Genomic DNA, 26,708 nt, shown 5'->3' with positions numbered 1-26,708 from the left:
GCATCTGCAGAAGATGGTGATCGGCACAGCTGGCCAGATGGTAGCACGGATTGCCCGAGAGGCGGGCGAGGACCTGAGTCAGATCTTCCTAAGAGAAGTGAAGTTGAAGCTCTCCGTCAAGCTGAGGAAGTGAGGAGAACGAAGAGTTGGAACCAGATCCTGCTGCATTTGAGACAACTCTCCTTGTATTTATCTCTCTAACGGACGGACCTGAAGTGTTGAACAATGAATGAGATGTCATCAGGGAGCTGTGAGGTGAAATATATCCACAGACCCAGACCTCCCACTGAGCTGGTACATCTGGGGAGAAATGAACTCTAAATTTTACATTATCTGTCTTCATGCATCAGCAGCATCCTTTCATATAGTCCCATAAGACATTATTAAAGATTTTTATGTAAAGATGTAACCTATAAGATGCTGTTAATATAGTGGTGCACAGCTGTGAGGGATCCTCCAACTTCATGCAGAAATGATCTAAATAAATACTGAATAATAATGAAGAAAATACGGTGATTAAAAGCAGCTTCCACAAGCTGCAGAATAGACTGTAATGGGTTATTGGCGTTTATTTAGCCATGATATATTTTACGCAACAAACATGACACAGACTCCCATCAAATGGATGTTTTGACACAAGTTTGACAGTGCGTTCATGGCTGAGCAGGTTTGGCAAGCTGTGAAAAAGGCTGATGGTTTATCTTTGGCTCTCAGAGCTTTTTACTTGGCGGGCGCCTCATGCAAACATGGACTGTAGATAAACCGAAGTGGGACCTGCACAGTCATGTTCACTCAAATGTCCCTGATGTACCATCCACCCTTGTTCCCTCCACTCCCACATCACTTTAGCCTCCTCCACTGCCTTTGAAGTGTGGCCATCCATTCCTGCGACTATCACTTTTTGTTCCACTGCAATCTTCCCTTTTCTCCCTCCTCCCTCCCCCCCCTTCGTCTTGCTTTTTTGGCTCTTATAAAGCCCAGCTCTGCCCCTGAGGGCTGAATTGTCTCCCTAATGGATGGCAAAATGGAGCACTAACCTGATGCTAAAATGGGTCAGATAATGGTGATTAGATTCATTCCTGCTGCCTGTGAGTTAACTCGACGGTTACTCTATCCGGGGCATCTTGATGAATAACCAGCTAGTAGCCTAAAGCGAGGGTGAGGAGAGAGAGAGGGAGGGAGGGAGAGGCCTTGAATGTCTTACAGAAGCTGTGTCAGCCCCTGAAGCTCTCCCTGCTCTCTGCAACGCCTGCTTCCCAGTGATTAGACAAGCCGGTTGCGCAGCAGAGATCACCACTTAGACAAGCCAACTGCTGCTCGAAAATATTATGGTTGATGCGCGTCAGCCAGCACATTAAAGTAATCCTTCAAACACAAGTAAATTACAATGCTGATACCCTGCTTTAGATGCATTTTAAAAAAAAAAAAACCAAATAACAACATATTCATTTGTTTTGTTGGGAACCATAAGCTTTATTTCATATGCATCCTCAAGTACATCTCAAAAACAGGATCAAAAGATCAGTTTAGTGTGTCACATTAAGCTCATGAATAATACACCGACTTTTCCTTTCCTGCTGGTCCAGATGAGATTGAGCGAGGGCCGTATAACCCTTACCATTACTAAAACTCAGTAATGGTAACGGTTTGACGGCCCTCCTCTGTAGCGTGCGCAGCCTGCAGTCCGTTAGGCCTGAGAGTGTGCTGATAGTGCTGGAGGGAGTGATGAAACCCTGGATAGTACATCATCTATACTGTAGTGTCTCTATAATAAACTTACAGTATAAGATGATATCCTGTCCAGGGCACAAGGCATAACTGTATAGCAGCGTGTTCCCACTTTGTTATCTGCAAGACAAAGGTAGACGACTCATTAGTGATGCATTCGGAGAAGGTCAACCATGACGATGAAAATGTTAATAACATGGTAAAACTGCTCTTAAATTAATATAAAAAAGGAATGTATTCTAATGCCAGTTACAAGAAAAGTCCATTTCTAATAAAGTGTACTTTTCTTGATGTGATACTCACCTTTGTGCATGCGGTGTCGTTTCCACTCTCCTTTAAAGGCATCTTATTCGGCTCCATCGCACTTGTTCCTCACCACTTGTTCATATTTCATGGCTGCTATGCTTCCATGTCTGGCTCACAAGCTCCCAACTGGTGTGCCTGTTTGGCCCCGGCACTTAAAGGCCCTCTGGCTCATTAGCATATTGTGATGACATCTGGGGTGGACCAGACAGCAGGGGTTGAACTTTTTCTTATCTTGTCCTAACCTGACTGTGTCTGTCCAGTGATGGCCCACACCCTTAATCCACCCAACTGGACTTTGCAGAAGAACTGCACATGAATCCCATTTTTATTTTTGCTGCATCTACTGTGCACTATAAAGTATTTGGATCATCATAGAAAAAAGCTCACCAATTTGCCATTTTCCTTGTTTTCTAATTTCATTTTGTACCAGAGTTGATTTTTAAACCTGAATCCGTTTAACTAACTTAATATTCTTCATGTCCAAAGCCACTTTACAGAATTTATGTAGTTGAGTGTTGACCTTTCTTGGTCACACAAGTCTAATTAAAAGAGGCCAGCAGAGACGAGCTGATGACGTAAGCCCAAACAGGTTTTCTCTGTTGACTATTAAAAAAGCTTTGAGCTTTTTATCTCACACTGCTGTAATAAATCTAATGTTCACCATTGCTTAAGTCCCCTGAATCTCATAGCTCCTTGGATTTATGCATGATGGTTTCATGGATTGGGATTTAATACTAAAATATGTCAGCTGATGTCATGTTATCTGACTTATTAAACTTTCTTTTTTCATGCGCTCAGCCAGATTCCAGGATATGAAGAGCTAAGATCTGTTTTTTATTGGATATGTCACACAGACACAGCACATCAAATTCACAGCGTTACATTATTTAAAGATGGGCTGCCCGGACTGTGATAGAGCAGGTTACCTGCTGTAGTTTGTCTTTAATCCCTGACAGTTTGTCTGCATCCTTTAAAGATAAACTGTTTTTTGAAAAGAAAAGAAAAGAAGTCTTTCAGGAGACTTTGCCCTCATACATTCTGCTAGAAACTCACTGAATTCAAACCTTAAATTGCTGCAAAACCTTGTTCAGGTGTAATTGAACATGATTGGAGTCATGTAGTGTAGGATATACACCAGTATACACAATATAGAGCATAGAGATTTCCCACTGATGAATGCACCTGCTTCAAGGTTGAATCATTAACATGGAAGTGTTCACAGTATACTTGTGTCTTCAGTTAAACCACTATTTTAAGGTCAAGTTCATTTATCAAAGCTACACACTGTATGTACACATAATGCAATGATTCATTTCAGTAACTACGTCTGTTTGTGGATGCTGTACTTGAACTGCAACATGTTCTTGAGGAAGGTCCGGGTGAGGTTGAACACGGCAGTTGCCATGGTAACACACTCCCTAGTTTGGGTGTGGGAGCTGGTTCAGGGTGTGAGAGGTCCTCCTGCAGGCACAGATAAAGGTGGAGGTAGGGCTATCTGGGTGGTTTGGTTTGCCTCTAACTTGTTATCTGCTGCAGAAATGGTAACATTTTCCACACATTTACATTTGTGTTCAGAGATAAGTTTGTTTTTTTTTTTAAATTCTTTGCTGCTTGTAAAGACAAAAAGGGAGGAAGCTCTCAATGTGCAACAATCCAACTTTATCCAGAGTAATCAGGGGAACCTGTTGGGGGATTGATTAAACTGTTTGTAGTTAGGTGAAGTTTTCTTTTTAATTTGTGGGGTTTTGCATAATAAAACAAGTAAAATGCTATTAATGCTATTACATCATGTAGTACACCCCCATCCCCCATTTCTCTACCACATTTCTATCTTTTTCAAGTGTCACTTCGGCCTTCCTCCTCATTCTCAGCCCAAACCTTGTGCACTCGCTGGAGATCAGAGCAAAATACAAGATTGTGGACATATTTGCCAAGAAGTTAATGAGTCTGGGACATGAATGCTTGCTCTATTTTCCACTCATTTCTGGAAAACATTTGGCAAGTTTAGCATTTGTGCACTTAACCTGTTAACTTTAGCCTCGGTGACATTATTTTCAGGATCACTTATACTCATTCTGACATTTTGGTCGTAAAATTCAAAGATTTCCCTTCTAAATGAGACCAGGGTTATGACTGTAATCAAAAGGGTTGAAGAACAGTAACCTTCTTATTTTGGGTACATTATTTTCAGGCTTGTGAACTAAAATGGGGCGCCTGGTAAGAAGCTAAATTATATCTAACCACTGCATGTGTATATAGAAGATGAGTGGTACAGGTCAAGAAAGAGAAATACATGGTGGTAGTAACATGTGCACCAGGGAAGCACATCTGTACAGGCCAAAGTGTTGTCTAAATGGAGGCAAAGTTTTCAGTGTGTATGTACAGACTGAACTTAAATGGTTCCATTTCGGCCCATATATGTATTTTAAGCTTGACTAACCAAAACATATATATTTCTAATATTACTAGCCTATGAATAACAGGTCAACTTGGCAAGAGGCATGTCATCTGATGTTTTGAAACACTGAAGATGATGTTTCCTTAAAGAAATGCACTGGCAGTGACACTGAACTCAAGGCCGATTGGATGGTAACATCCATATTAATCATTGTTTGTATGTTAGGTACTGACATGTCAAAGTCTGGACCACATTATTTTTTATGCAAATTAATCTGAATTGGAAACAATACAGTGAATCAGAGACTGAAGCACAGACTTCATATATTTATTTCAGGCAACTGTAACACATTTTAAATAGTCTTTCCTCCATTTTCCATCCAAACATGCTTCGCTTTTCATTTACACAGTAAAAAAAATTGTGAAAAAGCCAGAAAGTTACATCATCACTATGTGGCAAAACAACACAACATATAACAACATTAAAACCGATACATGATGTTGAATTTGACAGATCTCCTAACTCAAGCAAGTTTCCACATTTCAGTACAAGTTTGATTTTTGCTACAGAACAGAAATAAATGTAAAATTACTGTCAAATAGAAGGAAAGAAATCACCTTAAAAAATACAAAACACATTGCATACATTGTAAAATAGTTATCAGTATTGTAAAGTGTATATGATATGTAGTAAGTTGGCTTAAACATGAAAAACAGACACAGTGCTACATACAGTCAGTCATATGAATAAATGTGTTGTTATGATGATTATTTGCAGCAGCAGTAGAATTAATTAATGATTGTAGTTTTTGCATGGTCATTGTGTATTAGAGTTTGTTCTGTGTTATCTCTTAGTGTTCATGATATGATTGTGACTGCCCTCTTCAGGTTGAATATGAACTGTCTGTGGTTCATATTCAGACCGTGCATGTACAGTCTGTCACCCATGTGCTCTGTAAGTGGTCCAGATCAGCTGCTGGGGGACATGACTGGTAATTCACTGGAGACATACTGACTCCAGATAACAAAAGACTGACAACAAGCCTTTTATAACTCAAAATATCAATATAGCCCTTTATCAAATCACTGAGATATTCTCATTAAATCAGCTAGAAGTAACTGTGGTAACATTTTGAGGACGTTTTTACAGCTTTTTTGCGGCAGCATCCAGACCTCTGACCTCAGGTAATGAGGATGTCCAGCTTAATGGAGGTCAGCGGCCAGAGGACACATCTGTTCCTGCTGACACAAAGCTTTTCATCTCTGCCTTCATCTGCTGGGAGTCTGCTGCCCTGTCATGTTGCCAAGAGGGATGACTGCGTACTAAACCACAGAGCACAGTCCCCCCCTATGATGATGATGATGATGCTGGTGCTTATCCTCACACAGTCATTAATCTCACAAATATTTAGACAGCTACACCGTGTTGGATGTTCTTGTTCCAGTTCCAGTTATTTTGGATGTTAAATGATGCACACAGACAATAAAGTTAAAGGGTGACATTTCAGCCTGTACTGTTTATGTAACATTCTGTAAGAAAAACACAGTGAGGCCTACAAGCGGTGGTGTAACATTTATTATAAGATGGCACACAATACAGAATAACATGAACACATGCTTTAAATGCCATGCTGGATCAGTTTTTCCAAAGGTCAGTGTTACATGAGAAGCCACAAGATAAATCTACAATATCATATTAATAGAGATTAAAGATTATTTCCATGACAGACAATAGATGGACATGTTTCAGATGAGGACATTAAGGCGTAGGTCTATAATGTTTGGTCTTTAACCACATTCTCCTCTCAAATGCTACTTAGAGCAACAGACAGTTGCTTCTGTTCTGATTAGACGACGCAAATCAAGAAATTATATTTTTGGCACAAAAAAGGCCAAAATAATGAAATTCTTTAAGAGGTCCAGATTCCAAAGGAGAAGCTGTAAAATGGTATCGAACGCTACATTAATTGTCTAAATAGTTATTTCTGTGTTCCCTTGTCTATTTCTACACTAAAATACATAAAATAGATAAAGTAGAAAAAGGAAAACACACAGCTTGACACTCACTACGTGTAAAGATCACATCTTCCACAGGACACAATGATCAGTCTTTGACCTAAATTCATGATAGAATATCCAATCAGTGCTTCTAAGTGTGTGATTTATACAATCGACAACCGTGCACGTATGAATAACCTCTTCATTATTTAACAAAGGCACTGTGTACAATAAAACTACTTCAGTCAATAACAGGAGCACTACAACTTTGTTTGGGTAGTGAAATTACCTTTGCACAGTCGGGAAACAAACACTCACAAGTTGATTAAACTTGGTCAGATATGTAAAGAACCAATCAGCAAACATTGCATTGTATATATAAAATAATTACCTTGATTGCACTAAGAATCTAATTTGAGTGGGTAGTTATTGCAAAATGTGATTCCAGATCGGCCATCTTTTTTTTTTTCTAGTTTAAAAAAGAAAAAACAAAGCTTTATGACTGCCGGGACTGTCAATCATCTGTAGCCTGAGCAGACCACAATGAAGTGATGACTGTTGGAGCGCTTCACCAGGCTGCAGTCAATTATCACAGAACAGTGGGGAGCTAAAGAGGGAAATTAAACAGTGCACATCCATGATAAGAGGATCTCTGTCAGGTCTGAATGACTAATATTAGATGTTACTAATCACTTGTTAAAAATCACTGGCCACATTAAATGTTTAATTTCGGAATTACATACTGTATGTAGCAGTTGGTTAATAATATTGTATTTGCGACGAGCGAGGCAGTGTTTTCACCAACATTTACAGCACGTAATAACTGCAGAAGTATATTAGAACTCAGAGAGAATTATAACAAAATGTGAAAAAACAGAAACAAGATGAGTGAATTTTCTCAGAATAAACAAGCCAAAAGCCTCATGTTTATTTGACAGAAAATAAGAAAAATGGCGTAACTATGATAACTGCATAATGGTCACTAGTAAAATGAAAAAAACAAAACATTTAAGATCACAAACTTTGAAAAGTGGTTAATCATTATTCACTATGTGATTTACTAGAAGCAAAACACAAAATTGAAAAAGGCCAGCCCAACTGAACTGTGTGTACAGACAGTAAGCTGGATAATGTCAGAAAATAACAGAGGTCGATATGAAAACATTAAGTTTAAATTTCTGCAACAACAAAAGGCTCATTGAGCTTGAAGAGTAACGTAACATGGGTTAAAACTATGCTAACATCCTGCCATCTAGAGGTCGAAACTTACAACTTGTTGCACACTGCACCAGTACTGCTATATTGCATCACTTTGGACATCGGCCGTCATCTGGCTGTCAATGGTGTATTTGAGCAGTTAAATGATTGTAACAGACTAAATTAGATTTACACAATCAAAAAAGAGTTAATGCTTCACTCTGAGTTAGATGCTGCAGCAGGTGGTTGATTGGTCCAATATGATCCATACATACTCTTCACATTATAAATATCCCTCACTGAGAACCGCCTGAGCTCAAACACTGTGCACAGTGTTGAAAACCTTATCACATGCTTATTCCCAAAATTAATTCCTTCCTGTGGACCGACTGAATGTAACATTTAATTCCTGCGTTGTCACCACAGATTGGGTGTGGTCAGATGTGCAGCAGAGTGGCAACTTTCAACCAACAGAGGTCAGTGCAAAAAAAAGCTTTTCTACCATAAAAGATTTAGTGTGGGGTTTACTCTTTAAAGTTAAAAAAATATGTACACGATCTGCAAAAGGGAACGACATCTGAGAAACACGTTACCACATCCGAGTAGGAGGAGAGCTAACAGCATAACAGTTCATCTCAGGAGGAGGAAACAAAAAGGATTAAAGCTCAGACCCTGAACATCTACCATTTGCCACTTGAGGTATAACAGAAATGTTGGGTAAGTCTGGCAGCCGTCCAGGGTCTATTTTAAGGCTAATCTTCTCTATGTATGGCTTTCTGTTATACATTTGCTTAGCGTTTATATCTGTCTATGTATCCAAACACGTGACAAAAGTGAGACGTTAACACTATTGTTAGTATAAGCAAATGTTATGAAAGCAGGGAACACTATTTAAACATCGTCCATCTCCGACACAGTTATACACTCTGACATAAATCCAACTATAGCCAAACCGCTGTCCTAAAGGTTTGGGCACTTGAGTGGTGAACAGGCACTGCACATCAGAAGACAGGAAACATGACAACATACCGTGAGGTAAGAATGATCAGACAAGTGATTCAAATATCACTAATATTGTAATATACTGTAAATTTTACAATCACAGTGGGTGAAGATCTGGTGAGCCTGAAGTTTAACAGCTGTTTGTAAATCCATCAAGTTATTTCAGAGTTAAAGATAAGTCTAACTAATCTAGAAGAAAAGAGAGTTTTAAAAGCAGAGAGGAAATAAAGGCTGCCAATTTCATACTGTGTTCAGTCTACTGCAAGTTATTTCATTAACTGGGCTCTGAGCATTAGACGAATGACTGTTTAATGAAGAGGCAGGAGCTGGCACACTTTGCTCTGATCCTAGGATGAATAAATGTCACCACACCTGACAGAAAAGCGGTGCACTCCAAACCTCAGGCATCAAGAAATTTAAACAGCTCCAGAGAAGAGAACAATATTCAGATTTGTCCTTAATGTTTTGGAACTTTTTCCAGCACTAACTATTGAAGACAGTGGTGTGTGTTTTCCTTCAATAAACACTGCCACATTCAAAGTGGACTAACTCTGACGTAAAAAAAAGAAACACCCCAAAACAAAAACCTACAACTCTACTTTGGATGACTTGTAGGACTGAACAGGATTGCAGCATATAATCCTAGCTAACTAGTGCAGTTTGATATAGAGCAAAGTGTCAAAACCAGCAACTAAAAACAACAAAAGATACATATAGTCTGGTCCTGTAGAAGTAAGGCCCAAGCTTTGTTTTTCCTTTAGAAAATTAAAAACCTCTTAAAAATATAAAAAAACCTCTTGGTTGGTGTCAAGTGTTTCTGGTCAAAGGCAGTTGCATAAGGGGTCAGAGGCTGAAAAAACTGTTTTCATGCTTGAGGCAGGTATATGTCGGATTGTGATTAACGAGTCTCTGGTCTGACTCATCAGATGGCTGTTTGGCACTGTGGGTTGGTCATCTTCTGAAGCAGAGGGATCTGTGGGATCGGAGGAGAGAAGGATTAGCTGGTGTTGATGGACAACAGAGAGTAATGAACACATTTAGAAATTACAGACATCTATCTCACTATCACAGACATTTTCCACTTTGGAATTCAATCTGAAACTAGAAGGGCCGTCTGAAGAAAATGCTGCTGACAGTGTGTAACTTCAGCACCCCCTGATGACCAAATATGGTTACCACGGAGCTGATGACTGATGGCAGCCATGATTTTTGGTAGAATATCTAAATCCACAATGGCTTGTTATTCTGACTTCATGTTGCTGTAATGTCACCTGCAGACAAAATGCCATCATATTCTGCTGAATTAATGAGTCACTATGTACAAAGCGTTTGACATTTACAGTGTAATCATCAGAAACCTCAATGGTACATCTAATAACAAAAGAACAACTTTTTGAAGCTTATCCAAATATAATGGCTACTAAATTTGGTAAAAGGTGCAACACTGACATATTATCACTTTGTAAAGTTGATATGTTTAACATGTTAGCAAACAGTTCCCTATCTAGGCATCCAGCAGACACAGAGCAATGCTGGTTTTCATTTGTCGTGTTTGTGTCCATCTGATGAATTCAAGTACAATATTTCCTCTCATTTTAGCTCTGATCTAGTCTCCACCAACTGCTGAGGGAAATATTTGGCTCTTCAGCGACTGAATGCTCCTCTATATCCACCCACTAGTGCAGTGGACTTATCAGAGAGGAATTTGTGTAAAACCCAAAAAAGGATCTTTAAGATGTGAAAATGCTTCATAGAACTGAGGGGAAACTGCACAGTTGTTCTTCGTTTGACTTCCACAGCTGCTGCTAAACTGCACTGAATTCATGTGCTATTTTGCTGGAAAGTCCCTAAAGATGTGAATGATAAACCGACAGCATGGAGGATGCAGCTTGGCAAGATGGAGAACTGTTGAGCGTTGGCGTCTGTTTCTACTCTATGATGTGCCCTCTGGTTGTTGCAATAATGTTTTACTTCCACTGGAAATCAAATCTCTAGCAAATATATGGATCACCAACCAAATTATTGGGCTTTTTCGTATCTTATTTTTGTACAAGACGGTCAAACACCCACATTTTTCAGCAATCATAAACCACTCTCACCTTAGTCAGATCCACTCCAGTGAGGGCGTTGACGGACACGGGGAGTTCAGCTAAAAGACGGTTCACTTCTCCAGTCACGCGGCTGCCTTCTCCACTCAGGATGACAATCTCATTGGTCTTGGACAGGGGTGCGGCAACCTTACCGGCAATCTAATAAAATACGAGAGAGCATCTGAGCATCTCATACCATCCATACATGCCAGGACTGACAGGAAATGACAGACACATTCCATTTGCTCCATTTGTTCTGTTTCCTCAGAGAGAAAAAAAAACTTTTGGCCCTTTTGGTCTCTTTAATAAATACAATATGTGACTAAAATATTGATGAGAAAACGAGTCCATGTAATATCTGTACGGCAGTAGAGTTAGTTCATTTTTAATGATGTACATGTAAACCTGCCAGGCAACATAAGGAAAGACACTCTTGTTGACCACAGCAGATCGTTTCTCTTCTCATGGGACTTCTTGTTTACATGAGACCAGACAGGAAAGACAGCTGCACGCTGTTTTCATGCAGCTGATTCATAATTGACTTGAGTAACGATGACGACTAATTTGTTGATGTTTGACAATAAAAATCAAAACCAACTTCGGAAAACTAAAAGAATGTGTCATGTTTTAATAATACCAAATATACACGTTTAACTGTCAGCACTCGCATGGAAAAAGCTGCTTCCAGATGACACACATGACTTTGGTGCCAATCCACTTGTGTTGATTGGATAATGAGACCAATAAGCCAAACTCCCTAAATGTTGGTGAATTCTTTGAAAAGCAGTGGTGTTTAAGTGTATACCACAGACCTTGGGCAGAGCTTCGAGGACCAAAGCTGTCTTGGCAGCTTCGCCATACTGCTGGTAGGCTTCAGCTTTCAACCTCATCTTCTCAGCCTCTGCCTTTCCCACTGCTTCGATGGAGGCGGCCTCTGCTTCACCGATGGAGCGGATCTTCTCAGATTCTGCCTGTGCCATCAGCACCGTCTTTATCCTGGCGGAGGTTAGAGAAAGACTCTTTACTTACATTTGCAGACAGTCGTGTCACTTTCACTCCATCACAAAACATGAACTTTAAAAATGTGTTGTCGTCTAGCTTTTGAAAGACAAGCTTTTTAATCAGTTTAAAAGTGAGAGCATGTTTGAATCGTGTTTTAAATTTTGGTGGTGGGGCTGCCCTCGTGTCTACATTTGAACAAAGGACATCTGACACTGAGGTTTTTTCACTTTTCTTGTGTCCATGCTGATCTTAAAAAGGTCTGAACAGATTTGAGTGATGGTAAGTAAATGATAAACTGGCTGCCACTTTGATGGTGCTGTAGTTTTATAGGAGTCATTTGCATGATGGCCTGTCATATATTATATCCCGTAAGTAATGGTCAGTTCCTCTTGTTTCAGGAATTGTGTTGAGATAAGTAGCAACATCTTAAAATAAGGCAGACTGTTGTATCGCTGTCGGGAACGTGACACTTGATTCATAGTGGAAATATGTGAAATTATCCCCCATCATTAGCATTTTATCTCAAGCATGGAAACTTGAGAAGTTAAATAATAGTGAGATAATAGTGTGCGCTGAGGGGCGATCTGTGTGTGATGACTCACTTCTGTCCCTCAGCCAGCTGCTGCATCTTGTAAGCTTCGGCCTCTGCAGGTCTCTTCACGGTGGCGATGAGCTCCTTGTCTGTGCGGTCGATTTCCTTCTCCTCAATTGTGATCTGCTTCTTCCTCTGCACGACCTCGATTTCGATCTCCTCCAGACGGATCTTCTGCTGCTCTTTGGCAGCCTGCAGCTCGTACGCCAGCTGAGCCTCTGCTTTCTGGAGAGGTAGGAAGTTTCTTAATACTTGTTGTTTATACTCTCGTGTTTGATTGTTAGAAATATATTCAATCCAGTCTATTCAACTCCATACCTTTGTGTTCACTTCCTGATTGAAGGAGGCTTTCTGCATTTCCAGCTCTCGTTTGGAGTCGGCCATTTTTGTGTCAGCTAGGAACTTAATGTCCATCATTTCTTTCTTACACTCGGCTTCCTGTAAAAGACAGTGTGCAAGATTAGATGAATTAGCACTAGCTAGCTATTAGCTAATAGCAATCACAGAACGGACGTTTTCTAATTGCTCTTGTTTGTAGTTTTAATTTGCTCTTAAAGCTCCTCTTACCCTGATGCCAGCGTCTCTCTCTGCCTCTGCCACTCCGATGTCTGCATCCCTCTGTACTGCAGCTGTCTGCGTTTTCCCCAGTGAGCTCAGGTACTCCACTTTATCATATACATCCTGTCAGAAAGGAAGTGCAGTACGGTCAGTCATTAAATTACTCAAATTCAAATTAGCAAGAGGAAAGACATTCACTCAGATATTCAAAAGATAAATGCAGAGTGAAGAAAACATGATGTCTCACACCTTGATGGTGAAGCTGAGAATCTCGATGCCCATGCGGCCGACATCAGGTGCTGCCACCTCTCGCACCAGGATGGCAAATTTGTCTCTGTCTTGGTAAATCTGCTCAACAGTTAGGGTGCCTGTAATATAGAAACAAAACAGTGGTTAGTGCCTTTTTTCCCCGATTCAAATTCTTAAACCCCCTCCTCTGACGCAGCAGAAGGCTACTTTACATTTATGTTAGCATCGGCATTGTATTTGATTACACAGAAGCGTTTTTTCTTTCAATATAACTCATGTCTTCAGTGTCACTCTGTAATATTACACACCTGTTGAGCACAATGTGTTCAGATCAACTATATTTTATCAGGATGGAATTTAAATTTGGGCATTGATCCAGTAACTAAACCTGCCTCTTGGCTGTTGGCACATTTTACTCCACAACCACCATTCTGGTGAAACTGCTCCCCACAGTGACTCAGGCCAAGCTTTTAGTGAGTTTGTTACCTTGTACGAGTAAAACAGCCATAACCTAAAAGAGTATATAGCTGCTAAATGTTTCTACTTTCAGAACCAAGAATCATGATCATGTTGTGATCATGTTTCTCACTTGTTGCTTACTTGCTACATGTTTTGACTCAAAGATGTTGCCAACAATTTTAAAAATAGTTCAAAGAAAGAAAACATCTGGTGGAGCAATCTTAACTTTCCTAGAATATTTAACAAGACAATGTGGACTGCCCACATTTGTTACAAAAACATGGACAAAAAAAAAAAGCAAAACAAGTGATGACATTGCAGCTTTGAGGAGCTACCCACCAAGGATGGCACGCAGGTGACCCTCGAGTGTCTGCAGGATGACACTCTTGATCTCAACGACTGACTTCCCTAGGAACTGTTCGCAGGCGTAACCCAGCAGCTCGTTTTCTGTCATCACCTTCACCTGGTGCCAGTGTGGACAAAGATTGTCAGCTGAACACACATCCACAAAAACAGGCACAACACAAATACAAAAACAGGCACAAAGAGGTGTGGTACACATGAAAACATGATACGTACTAGCTCTCTAACTATTAGCTAATAATTTTCTATCTGATCAGTTACCATACATTGTTATTTTCTGTTCACTTGGACATAATTTTTAAAATTAATTTTATAGAAAACTGCTGAAAGTACAAAAGAAAACACTACATTTACATCTACATTTAATCAAGTTTTTTGAAGAGATTTTGTTGGGTACAAACACGTCAGACCTCTGTATCATTGATTGTGATTTGGCAACAATCTACACTGTGATGAACTTCTTCAATTCTTATTTACACAGAAGAAAGGCACATAAACACAGTATTAAAGCAACAGCCTGGGGCCGCACAGCAGGTGCTGGAGATGGAGGACTGATCACTGGAATTGTAATCTTGTATAGTCACCTTGACATATTGACATGGAGCAAATTCTGTATGGTGAGATAAATGAGTTCATGTAAAACCTGCTAAGTTTCTCAAACTACATGTGCAACGTTATGTCCCCAATTATTTCTTGTTTTTTAGACTTTCAATACACCTTGCTATGCATGTATAGAGCAGCATTTTAGCAATATCTTTGGATGGCACATTTTTGTCCTTATCATATAAATAATGACTAAATAATGACTGTAGTCTGGACATTAATAGTGCAGACAGCAGCATCCTTGAATCTACTCTGTGGCCTTCACATCAAACTGTAGTATGTAATCCCATATTAGAAGCTTTCCTTCTGTGATCGATATCACCAGATGCAGACCTGACTTCTAACTCATTCCTTTTGGATATATGACGACAGGTAAAGTATGTAAATGAAAACTGCTACACTGATGCTTCTTGAGGCACGTATTTATGTGCAGGGATATATTCCTGTTTAGTTCTACATTTCTGATCTGCATTATGAACCATCTAGATCTCTCAGGTGGTCTGGGACAGGTCTGCTTTCTGTCCCCAGACTAAAAACTAAACATGGAGAAGCAGCGTTCAGTTTTTATGCTTCACATATCTGGAACAGACTTCCAGAAAACTGTAGGTCTGCTGCAACTCTCACTTCTTTTAAATCGCAGCTGAAGACTTTTCTGTTCGCTGATGCCTTTCATTAAACCAAATTGAGGGTTAATATTTTACACTGCACTGTAACTTTTATTCTCTTGATTTATCTGTCTTATTCCCTCTTTATCTTCTATTTATTTCCAATTTTTTCTTTGTTTTTATATGTCTTTTTACTTGTGTTGCTTTTATATTCTGTTTTAATGCCTTTTATGGTCTTTGTAAAGCACTTTGAATTCCTTTGTTGTTGAAATGTGATATACAAATAAACTTGCCTTGCCTTACATTTGAGTAATTATCCTTTGGAAGAAAATCCAACATCTAAGCTGGACTCATGGTAATGTAGTGCAAATCACAAATCAGAAACTACGTATGTTCCTGTGATAATGTCAAATAACAATGAACAGTATTATTCAAAGTTGAGGGAATTAAATCAGTGACATTGTTTACAATAAAACAAAAGGAAAATAAATGTCATGACCTGAGGTGTATAACATACAAACAAGGGCAGTCAGTGACAGTAAGAGAGCTCATTTATACAGTCAAGAAATCAAAAATGGTGTAACAGAAGGTTTGGGGTAATGCTGTACTCCACTGGAGCTGTAAGAAAAGAGAGAGTGAGCTGGGTCCTTAGGCGAGAGGTCTGCACATGGTTTTGTTTTGCAACATGCAATCATACCAGGAATAAGGGCAACACAATGTCAGGAAAGATGGACGTCATTCCAAGGAAACATGTCTGAAAATGAAAAAGGCTGCAAGCCATCTTGACAACCACACATCAGGCCAGCACAAACAGACAGCAGGGGGAGCTGTTCTGCGGCCCAGATTGGAATAAAGACTTGTGTGCAATGGTAACCTCTTATCTATAACTCCTGACCTCCAACCTAAACCCCCCATCCCCCTCCTGACACCACCCTTCCTCCTGCCAACAGCTCTTTCGTTGATACAGAACTGGAAAACACAGGCGCAGGAAATGTAAGAGAAAAACAATGACATTCAAACTGTTCCTGAAAACTATTTTCTCACAACTCATGCTATTCCTCAAAGGCAAAAAGATATTTATCTTTTTTAAAAAAGGTCCCAACTACCAACAAGTGTGTAGTAAATACAGAACAATGTTGTGGATTAGCATTCTGCTCTGGTTTCCTTTAAATAAACTCCCTCCCTCCCTCTGAGTCTATACATAGGTCTCTATAAAAGAAGGACACACCACTACTGTTGCCATGGGACACACGTTCCACAATGGCTTTGGCTTAGGTTAGACCAATCAAGTGGTGGCATGGTAAGCCTCTGTGTGAAGTGAACTGTGTGAGAGTGAGGGGTTGTTCAGCTCCAAACAGTGGGCTCATTGTCAGCATGCATGTGAATAATCACAGAGGATCATTGGCTTGACTGTGGCCAAAAGATGATGAGGCATCTTCTTTCAAACACGAAAAATGCATGCAGACTAAAAAAAAAAAAAAAAAAAGATAAATGAATAATAGTGGAACATCATTTGAAAACTGAAATACAGCAACTACTGGTACGTTAGGCAACTGTTCCTAAAGTGAAAATCCACCGTAAAAAAAAAAAAAAAAAAAAAAAAAAGATTTCACTTTGTGTTACACTTGTTAAAAACTTAGTTGATACTTATTTACGAGAGCGAGTTTCCACAAGACAAGATATCTACCACTGCTGTGACCTGTTGTCAAAAAACACAAGCAGGCCAAACACACCTGAATTTCCAACTGAACTCTCTGCAGTTGCATTGTGGGTAATGTAGGCACCAGGTTTTGAAAAGGAAGAAGAATGCGTGGAATAAAAAAGACAATATGGCTCTGCTGGATTCATTTTTTTAAAAACTGTGATTTGAGTCCTTGTTATGGGAGTGCAATGCTAAATAGTTTTTTTATATTATATTTTAGTTTGCATGTAATTATCTTCAACTGTTGCCTTTGATTGTATACTGAAGAATTATGAAGAACTTTATAGGACTGAAAAGTGCCATTAATAAAGAATATAATTATTCTACATTTAGTGACCCTGTCTTTATACTGTGAACTGTTAACTACTGTTAGTTACCCAGAGGGCTTGTGGAAGAGATATAATGAATTTTATTTTAAGGTGGATTTTCTCCTTAACAGTTGTCAACCTAAAAAAAAGCTTAAAAAGTTTTGAAACTGAACAGGATCAAACAACCAAATAGCAGACACACTAAAAAAAAAAAAAAAAAACACAGAGCGACACTAAAATGCACATCAGGCTCTACACAGACCCCTTATATTGTCACACTAAGACCAATTTCAGACGGAAAATGGCACTGCTCCAACAAAACACAAGGGGCTTTATTGTTGCGGTGAAGCTGTGAATCAGTGTGAATACACAGGAAGTTCATTTTGAAGGTTTACCGCACAAAGTTTCATAAAGAAACTGCACAACAGTTTATGGTCCTTAGAAGCAGAATTTTACCAAGTAACTGGAAAGTTACCACGGAAGTAATACTTTTCTCCTCCGTCTCCACACTTGCATATCATAATCAGAAGAATTAGCACAGTGCTACAAGGTCCATGCTACCAGATACTTGAAATGTGCACTTGCTTGTATTTGATTGGCCGGTTCATTCCACCTTGCCGTGCTCAACGCTCACTGCGCTGGCCAGTTCAGTGGTGTCACTGAAATGAATAAGGAGGCTGCGTTTTTTTTTGACACAGTGCTACTGACAGTCTGACTGCGGCCTTGGTCAGATACATTAAACTAGGTGTTCCCTGCCCACATGTGAGCATAAATCATGCAGACAACAGTTTGACCCAACATCTGTATGTGCATCTGTCTTGTGTCAAAAATAAAAAAAAATACAAGTGTGCATCTTAACTTGAGTCCTCTATATGAAATAACCCCTTTTGCTGTGATTATGGGGTGACGCCAGAGAAAAGAAGGTTGGGGAAGGATGTGGGGGTTAGTGGAGTCTGAACTGGCATTCCCAAAAAAGTGTGGTGATTTACCTGAGCCACCCCAGTGACAGTAATAGCTACACCCTCCGCTGTCTCTACATCCTCACACTTGGGCTGCAGGGTCATAATCTCAAGCGTTATCCTGTGAAGAATGTGGAAAAATAAAAAATAAAAATTGACATGTTCGGAGGGAAAGCAAATGAAGGGAAGGGCCAGAACACAAGGAAAAGAAACAGCACACAGTGAAACCATTCACCCAAGGACTCCAGATCACTAACAACGGAGTAAAATGAGATGCTATCCAGAACTAAAACGGCTTTAGATTTAGATTTGTTTTAATTATTTCGAAATGCAGCTTTTTTCAATGATTCAATTTGTTTTTTGGATTGGATTCCTAAAATCCTTTTTTTTTAGCCATTTCTGTAGCATTCATTTAGTTACCCCATTGCCAAAGGTGACTCAGAGTTTAGCATTATGGCAAAGCTCAAATTAGTGACAGCTGAGCGTCTCTCTTCGACTGCAGAAAAAAAAACCCATGAAGATGAGAGAAACAAACACACAACGTTAGCTTGTTAGTTGAACCATTTTCCTGTGTCTTCCTTTGGTCTCGAGCACCAGCCACTTTCTTTTTTTTGGTCTTTTGAAATGAATTACCTGAGCCACCCCTGTCACATCCAAGGGAACACCCTCCGAGGTTTCGATATTCTCACAGCGACAGAGGATGGTCATAACCTCCAGAGACATTCTACGTAGGCAGGCAGGCAGACGGGAATAGCAAGAGGCAAAACAGTAAGTTGGACAACAGCTGTTAGGAATGTCAGTAACCAAGGTCAAGAGAGAAAAGGAATGAGGGACGGGGTAAAAGACACAACCTGACCTCCTGTTTTGCTGGTTTTAGCCCTGAAGGCTGTTTCATGTATGATCTGCTGCTGGTGACACCTCTTACAAAACCAGAATGGTCACAGCTACAGCACAGCTTCCTTTGTCTATGTCTGTTAATAAATGTTTAAATAAACTGGGACAAAGAGCAAGATCCATACATGAAACGTCAAGTCAGTGTTGACAGGATTCTTGATCCATGTGACGACATTTGCATGGAGATTACACAAAAATGTCTTCTACAAACAATCATTATCTGCCACTTCAATACCACTTAGGCATGACTGTTTATGTTTCAGAGCTGATAAAACAGCCAGAACTGTTCTTTTACAATAAACACTGACTTGGCTTCACTGTTGTCGCAGTCAGCTTCAGAGTGGAAGACATGGGAGGCTGATTGCAGCAATGCTTGGAGGAGGAGACTCTCTGGTTCGGGGCTCCACCTCCTCCTTCTATCCAGAAGAATTGGATCAATGACTCATAGGCCTGGACATTAACGTGATTGCTGCATCACAAGCGGGAAGCCACGCTGCACCCCCCTCCCTTGTTTTTATGACACTGTCTAGCGACTGGCTTGTGAGCACAGGGCTTTTAGCTGAAGTGGTCACTACTCTGGAAAAAGAAGGAGCATCTCACCTATTCTCATTATCTAATAAAACATCTGAAATGTTGATCAAACTGCAGAATTAAAGTAAATGAGAGGGGATTCTTGGGACAGCCTGTCTCTTAACAGGGATAGGGTGGGAAAGACGTGTGATTTACATCGTTTTGTTGTCGAGGTCGGCCGTTAGATTTCCTAGCAACTAACAATGAAGAGCAGCACTTAATGGGAAATGGGTTAACTGAAGGAGACACGGCGGGGCTGAGACAGGGTGAGATCGACACCGCACGAAGCAAAGCAGGTTAGCAAAGTAGAAACCAAGAGGCAGAAAAACACTGAATAACATATTCATTATAACCAGGAGCTCCAGAGGCAAAGGAGTATTATCACAGGTTAGTTTGTTTTCATGGAATAACTACTCACTATCTTTTACAGGTGGTTTTGTAATAGAACAAAATTTTTTCCCCCAACAATTTCAATGAAACAAATGCTGAAGCTGCTTTACTGACATTAAATTAACGACTTTGAACCAAGACCCACAACTTTGAGGTTTTACAGGGACATATTATATGGCTACAAGCTTTAGAGTTTGCAGGTCCACAAAGTGTCTGTCAGTGTTTCAGCTGCAGGTTTTGTCTCTTGATGAAGGCTAGACTTGATTAAAAACAGGCTATTTTACTTTCTGGTTTCAAGCTCTGGCAGAGAGACAATCATAGAGAAACACAAATTCAATTTATTATCAAATGAATAAATATTCAATGAATGAATAATATAATGGTTAGGATGGGAGAGGTCGACACCACAAGGTCAAGGGTTGTTGTTTTGTATAGTTTTGTAAAACATTAGTTAACCTGACCTTGCCATTTTGTGCCATTTGTTTATCTTTCCAGTGTTATCACAGAAGCTGTATATCGGGTTTCATTTAAAAGCAGCGGACAGTGGTGAGCAGCTATGTTTACACATCTGGTAAACATTAGTTTTTAATATTGATGCTGTTTGCCTCAATTCACCATAAATAACTTGTTTATCCTTCACTGAAGTGAATAAGGGTCGGAAACATTTCAACATTTCTTCTTGTCTTATTGAAAAATAACTTTGTCAGGGTATCTGCAGTTTCACAAGCCCAAGTTCAAACATTTGACATTTTTAAGGCTATCTGTATATGAAAGCTGAAAAAAGGGCAATTCTAATTGAAGGGTAAGTCGGGCATTATTTCTTTTCAATTATTATTATTGATATTTTTGACAGAGACATGTAACCACCTGTGGTCTACATATTATAGATATATACATACATACTATTATATTATATATTATTTACTATTTTTACTATTACACACTAACAAATACAAAGCAGATCTCCTAACATGAGGGACAGAAAAAGGCCCTAGAAACCTCGTATACTCGTATAGATACAATAGTAAGCCATTCTGTCCAATAAACAGTCCATATTGTCCACCAAGGTATAGAAATCATTCTTCTACATTATCAGTCTACTCAGATGGATATTTTTCAACGACATTAATTATTCTACAACTGGTAACCTCGAAACCACAATCTCTTCTGAAAATGTGTTACAATAATCCAAACAGACACACTGCAGGACTTTTGCTCAAATATATTCCTAACATTTTATTCAAAAAAGATACAATCTCCTTCCAATTATTTTTTTGCTTTTAGATGCACAAGATTCCCCATGTCTTTACCACATTTCCAGCACATGTCATTGTCTCTTAAAGACCCAGTGTGCAGAATTTAGTGGCATCTAGTGGAGTGGACTTGGCAGAAATGGAATATAATATTAAAATATCTATAGTATGACTTAATTACTGTGAAATAACATGATAATAACAATCATTGTGTTTTTGTTACCTTAGAATGAGCCCTTTATATCTACAGAGTGAGTGGGTCCTCTTCCACGGAGGCCGCCATGTTTCTACAGTAGCCCAGAATGGACAAGCCAAACACTGGCTTTAGAGAGGGCCTTTGGGTTTTTGTTTTTTTTTAGATTCTCCTACATGCTTGGAAGGGGAGAGGGAAGGGTATTCAGTTGGTTACAATCTGCAACCTCACCGCTAAACGCCACTAAATCCCACACAATGCACCTTTAATTTTGCCAATTCATATAATCTTATAAAACATTAGTTGAGATTGTGCTTCATGTGAATATGTATAACAAAAAGTTATAAAGTTCTTCTAAAATTATTTATTATTTTTCTTATTGTCAACAAATCCCAAGAAAAGATCAAACTCAAGAACACATTGGTCCGTTTCTCAGTACTTCCTGACTTCTTTATCCTGTCTGTGGCACTCTGCCCCAGGCCCATTTGTTCCTATCCACAGATCTTGTAATATGTAATTCAATTTTTTATAGGCTCAGTAGTGGGGCAATGGGCAATGTAGTTTTTAGCAAACGTCAATCAGACAAAATTAAACAGTGCATCTGTGTTGAGCTATTTTCATCTGTGGATTACTACACACTCGGTGCCCCTCCTGAGTGTTTAAGCATCATGACATTGTATATGTGATAGACTCAAAATAAACAGTGTCCATGTTCATATCAGAAGGAACATATCAACCGGTGCAACTTATTGAAATGTTTATAGGTTTTTGGACGACAACGGAGGCCTATGGCACAGAGGAATAAGCTACATGTACATCAGACTTCAGACGAAATTTGTTAATAGGATCAATTCATTGTTGGTTTATTCTTTTTACTGGATTTGTTGACAAATAGAAAACATATCACCAGACTTATCCTTTAATTATATCTGCTTTATAAATATGAGATACAACATTTTGCGTGTGCAACGTTGACACATGGTCTGAGGCTGATGCTTGAGAAAAGCTCATGGAGTGTCTGAAATGGAATAACATCATCCTTTGAGGGTCATAAATGTACTCAAATGACAAATTGGTGAATAGATTTTTATATATCTTGTTCCACAAGTGAAACTTCTGGCTTGATGGTGGCATTAGAAGAAATGTCAAGAGATCTCCAAACACTGGAACTCATCCTCTGGGGGTGTTAGATATCTATACCAAATTTAATGACCATCTAACCACGAGTTCAGATTCTCCCCATGGACCAAATTGATGGACAAAAATACCCTTGCACCCCCCAACCCTCAAGGGTTAAATAAATCAGTTGCAAAGTAGGACTCTAATAAGTTCATAAAGAACATTTTTTCAGATCTGTGAGCAGCCCGTTGCGTGTACCTGCAGATACCCTGTTCTTAAAAGCTTCCTTACTGAGTTTGTCAGCTCTGTGCCACCTGACACTGAATGGCCCTACAGGACATGTAAGCTGTTACTCTGGTTTGTGAGTAGTATGCAGCCTTGGAGCCAGAGCAGACATGTCTTACCTCTGGATGTCAGAGATGAGCCACCAGGCCCAAGCCCAGCCTCCGACAACATATGTCTTCTGATCTGAGCCACAGCAGCCACCTTGACAACAACACAGATGACATGGACGTCACATGGATACAGTCGTACAGATAATACACTACACATACTGCCATCACAGTTAAATCAAAGCATGAGCTGGATTTACAAAGTATTTCATTAACAGTCACAATAAACAATATCACCCCAAATGTGAGAAGCTTTCACACTTACATGTTTTATTTTTTCTGACACTATGGGCAGGTTTGTTCAATCAGAAGCAATACACTTAATAAGAAAGTTTATTTATATATATATATAGTAGATTCTGTTTTGAACCCAAACTAGTGCAGGAGTACTAAGAAGACAGTGACCTGGTTTTCATACTCTACAAGTGGTTTCTAAGGGCGGTGATCATGTGCTTTTCAGAAAGTCATAAAAACATGCGCCACTCCATCTTACGACCACAGTCCCCACAATGTTTGTTCATCTTGGAGAAAGTAGTGTCTCTCTGCTTTCCGGTATCACTTTTAAACCCTTGATTTGACGTTAGCTCTGCCACCGTAGCGTATCACCACTGCAGCACATTTTTTATTTGTCGAATCAAGCTGCCTGTGTGTTATCAATGTAAATGCTTTCACTCACTCTGATATCAATGCTCCTATTGACTTTAATCAGTCATGCTTTATCTGACTGTGGTGTTTCATGTGATTCCATGCAAACCACCAATCTAACTCAAACACATTAATAAACTATAAACATAAATAAACTTAAGCAAAAATAACACCTGAAACAAACTCTTCTTTCTACACGATACGCACTCTTTACTCTCTATTCTTGTAGGGACATTGAACAGAAACATCTGATTTCTAAACTACATATGCTGTTAACTTTTCAACACAGCGCTGTAGCAATTGTAGTAACAATAGTTTTAAAACCAATGTGAGATATGATGAAAGTTAGGTTACGCAACAGATACCAGTCCCACTCACTGCCTTCTGTTTGATAGTTTAATCAGGAGTGTTTAGTGTGACATTCCCAGCTGTCACACGTTAACCGGCAGACAGAGGACGGGGAGGAGCTGGACTATCTTTATGGACACTCTCTAAGTAACCAAGCATTGCAGCAGGACATATTAACCAACGTCTCACACACACACACACACACACTCATTTAGATGATTTTTAACTTTTCCATCCACACGCTTATTATTGAAAACACTCTTTTTTTAAGGGTTATATTGTGATATTTCAAGTCTAATGTAGATATCTCACATCCTGACACAGTAGCCTGTTATGTTCCTCATTCCTCACATTAAACAAATAATGCACTTCCCTGATGTGACTGAACAAAATCCCAGAGGAAGCAGTAGCATTGTATTGTGCAAAGACGACAAAGGATGTGTAGTACTTGGAAAATACTCTCAACTCAAGTTTATGATGATGACCTTTTGAGCTAATCTGTCATGCTGACTTTTGAGTTTCCAGATTTACCTCACTCTTGCCCCAAACTATGCAATATCTGAAAAAAAAATCAACATTTAAATATTTACTTTTTCCTAAATCAACCAATTGTCACTTTCTATTAATTTCCACCAGCAGAATGTACACCATGAAAGGTTTTTTCCGACATTTTCTGTTATGACGATGATCTAAATCCTGTGGATTGGAAGTGTTGTTTTAATGAAAGAATGTGGGCGGGACAGACTTTTACTATTAAAATCCAGCTGACTCCTGCCAAATGCCATTGCAAACTTAAGTGGTAACAGGCTGAAGACCTATAGAAATGCTTGGAACCGCACACCATTTTAGCCCCAGTCGCTCTAGTCTTCCCCAGGCATAACTGAGATTCCTGACTGCGTTCACTCCAAAGCGGAGGGGGGGGAGGTGCTCCATGGGAATGAATGAGAATTTACACAAGCTAAAAAAATCCTGTCATCAACTTAAGTTTTCCTGATGAAGGATTTGGTTCTTGAACAGTAACGCAAGCCTTTTCTCACAACATGCAGATATCGTTGCAATATTTCACAATAGGCCAGAAAAAGGGTCATTCCACTTTGGCATCCAACCTCATTAAAAATGCTGTACAGAGAGTACTTTCTTCAAACATGGTGGAATTAATCAATCTTGGAATCGAGATGTGTAGTTCCCGCCCACTCACCTCTGCACCATCTACGTTCCTCTATGTGGTGACTGACACACACCTCAAAGTTTGTTCACAATGGAAAATCCCAAAGCTGTTTCTCTTTTTTTGTTCATCAAGAGCTGGTTAGACGGGAAACCGCCCAATCAGATTCGGTTACAAAATAGTGCTGGAAATCTTCTCTGCATGCACTGCACACATTTATAAATTTAGGCAAGCTTTTAAAACAAAGGTAACGGTCTTTGATTCCTAAAAAAGTGGGGCCTGGAGGTCACCAGAGGTCCATCTGAGATTACGTGACAACGCAGCAACATGACAGACAGTTTTGATTTACCACAGACATTATTGACACAATTCACAGATTGAGTGTTGTGATCAGACATTTGACTATCTGAAGGCTGCAAGATCAGAGAATTTTGAATACATGAAAATTTAACGGCCATCTCTCTGACACAAAAGTGGGCCCTAGCCTCTGAGTTTTTATAGGTGAGTCCCTTCGTGAAGATGAAACGCCTTGGGTCTTCTGTTTCAAGGGTATAAGAAGCACCGGCTGAGAGAGACACACACTGACTATGTAATGCACCGCAAACCTCACTGCAACCAGGAAGAGTGTATCAGCGTTGCGCCTGACTCTAATTTAATTTAACTGTATTCCTTCTGCAGCAGACAGCCGCCATGTCCCACCACCACTGTTCAAGGAAAGGAGACATAAAATACATAATATAAATATAAAATATATACCCATTATAAACATATATATATCTTACCTTCCCTACATCTCAATTCTTACATTTAGCTCTATAATGGCTGTTTTACAATAATGAAGTGCACCTGTGAAAGCAGCTTCATGAACAAACAATACACTTAGCTAAATAAAAACATATGTGGAACCAAAACCACAAAAAAAATAAGGATAATACTTGAACACGCATTACAGCAACGATAAAACATATTTGAGGATATTGACGTTAAACAGAGAAAACAGTCATATTTATTGTGAGAGCATAACTGGGTTTTTTTTGTTGGTTTTTTTTTGGGGGGGGGATAACCGCATTAACGTCGTGTTGGATATTGTGATTCATCTCAGTAAAAATCGACATATTGTATATTTTTTAGTTAAATGTATCGAGTTTGGGGGGGGGGGCGACCTGTTAACGGCTAACATTAAAGTACATAAACACAAGCCTACATGGTTTGTTGTAAAAAGAAATGATAGCTAACGTAAATACGTATGTGCTGTTTCACATATAAAGAATTAGTTATACTTGGAATAAAGGTTAGCAGAGTGCTTCATTTTCTCTCGGGTCTGTCTCTGTGGGTACTTCATGGACTCTGGCAGCGGCCGTATCGTACATATTGTCCGCATACGTTAACGGTTAACTTACCTGAGACCACCAAGGCCTCGTTTGGTCCGACAGTGTGGCAGTTTCCCATTTTATCGACAGAAGAATCGACTATCCAACACTACTCGACGCCCACAAAACTATTTTTGCTTGTAAACAATGATTTTCCCCCCGTTTTTCTTCACTACTGACTGTCACTGATCGCCTGCACTACATCGGTGTGACTGTTCCACGCCCCTATCGATGTCTTCATTTCAAAATGG

General features: G+C 39.5%; 3 protein-coding genes across 4 annotated transcripts in view; 2 read left to right on the top strand and 1 right to left on the bottom strand.

The window, feature by feature from the left end:
• The window catches only part of eral1 (Era-like 12S mitochondrial rRNA chaperone 1), a 14,182-nt gene extending 6,073 nt beyond the window's left edge, over positions 1–8,109 (top strand). The window contains exon 11 of the mRNA XM_044370700.1: positions 11–8,109. Within this exon, the coding sequence (XP_044226635.1) occupies positions 11–133 (123 nt within the window). The 3' untranslated portion in view covers positions 134–8,109. The remainder of the gene's footprint in view (positions 1–10) is intronic.
• The window catches only part of LOC122995765 (histone-lysine N-methyltransferase 2B-like), a 398,376-nt gene that overhangs the window by 279,197 nt on the left and 92,471 nt on the right, over positions 1–26,708 (top strand). The window lies entirely within an intron of this gene.
• LOC122995448 (flotillin-2a) lies at positions 5,990–26,708 on the bottom strand. Of its 2 annotated transcripts, none has more exons than XM_044370702.1 (11): positions 26,488–26,708; positions 22,942–23,023; positions 18,752–18,842; positions 13,918–14,041; positions 13,120–13,238; positions 12,880–12,993; positions 12,631–12,750; positions 12,323–12,537; positions 11,531–11,714; positions 10,728–10,877; positions 5,990–9,601 (listed from the first exon to the last, which is right to left on the bottom strand). In XM_044370702.1, the coding sequence occupies exons 1-11, from the start codon at positions 26,534–26,536 to the stop codon at positions 9,551–9,553; spliced, it is 1,299 nt and encodes a 432-aa protein (XP_044226637.1). In that variant the 5' UTR covers positions 26,537–26,708; the 3' UTR covers positions 5,990–9,550. The 2 variants fall into 2 exon arrangements, with proteins under 2 accessions (XP_044226637.1, XP_044226636.1); XM_044370701.1 differs by lacking the exon at positions 18,752–18,842 and adding an exon at positions 18,149–18,239 and having other exon boundaries at positions 26,488–26,707.

This window comes from Thunnus albacares, chromosome 13 (assembly GCF_914725855.1).
Source record: "Thunnus albacares chromosome 13, fThuAlb1.1, whole genome shotgun sequence".
Lineage (NCBI taxonomy): Eukaryota > Metazoa > Chordata > Actinopteri > Scombriformes > Scombridae > Thunnus > Thunnus albacares.
Note: the sequence above shows the minus strand (reverse complement) of the source record. Positions and strands in the feature narration are given on the sequence as shown.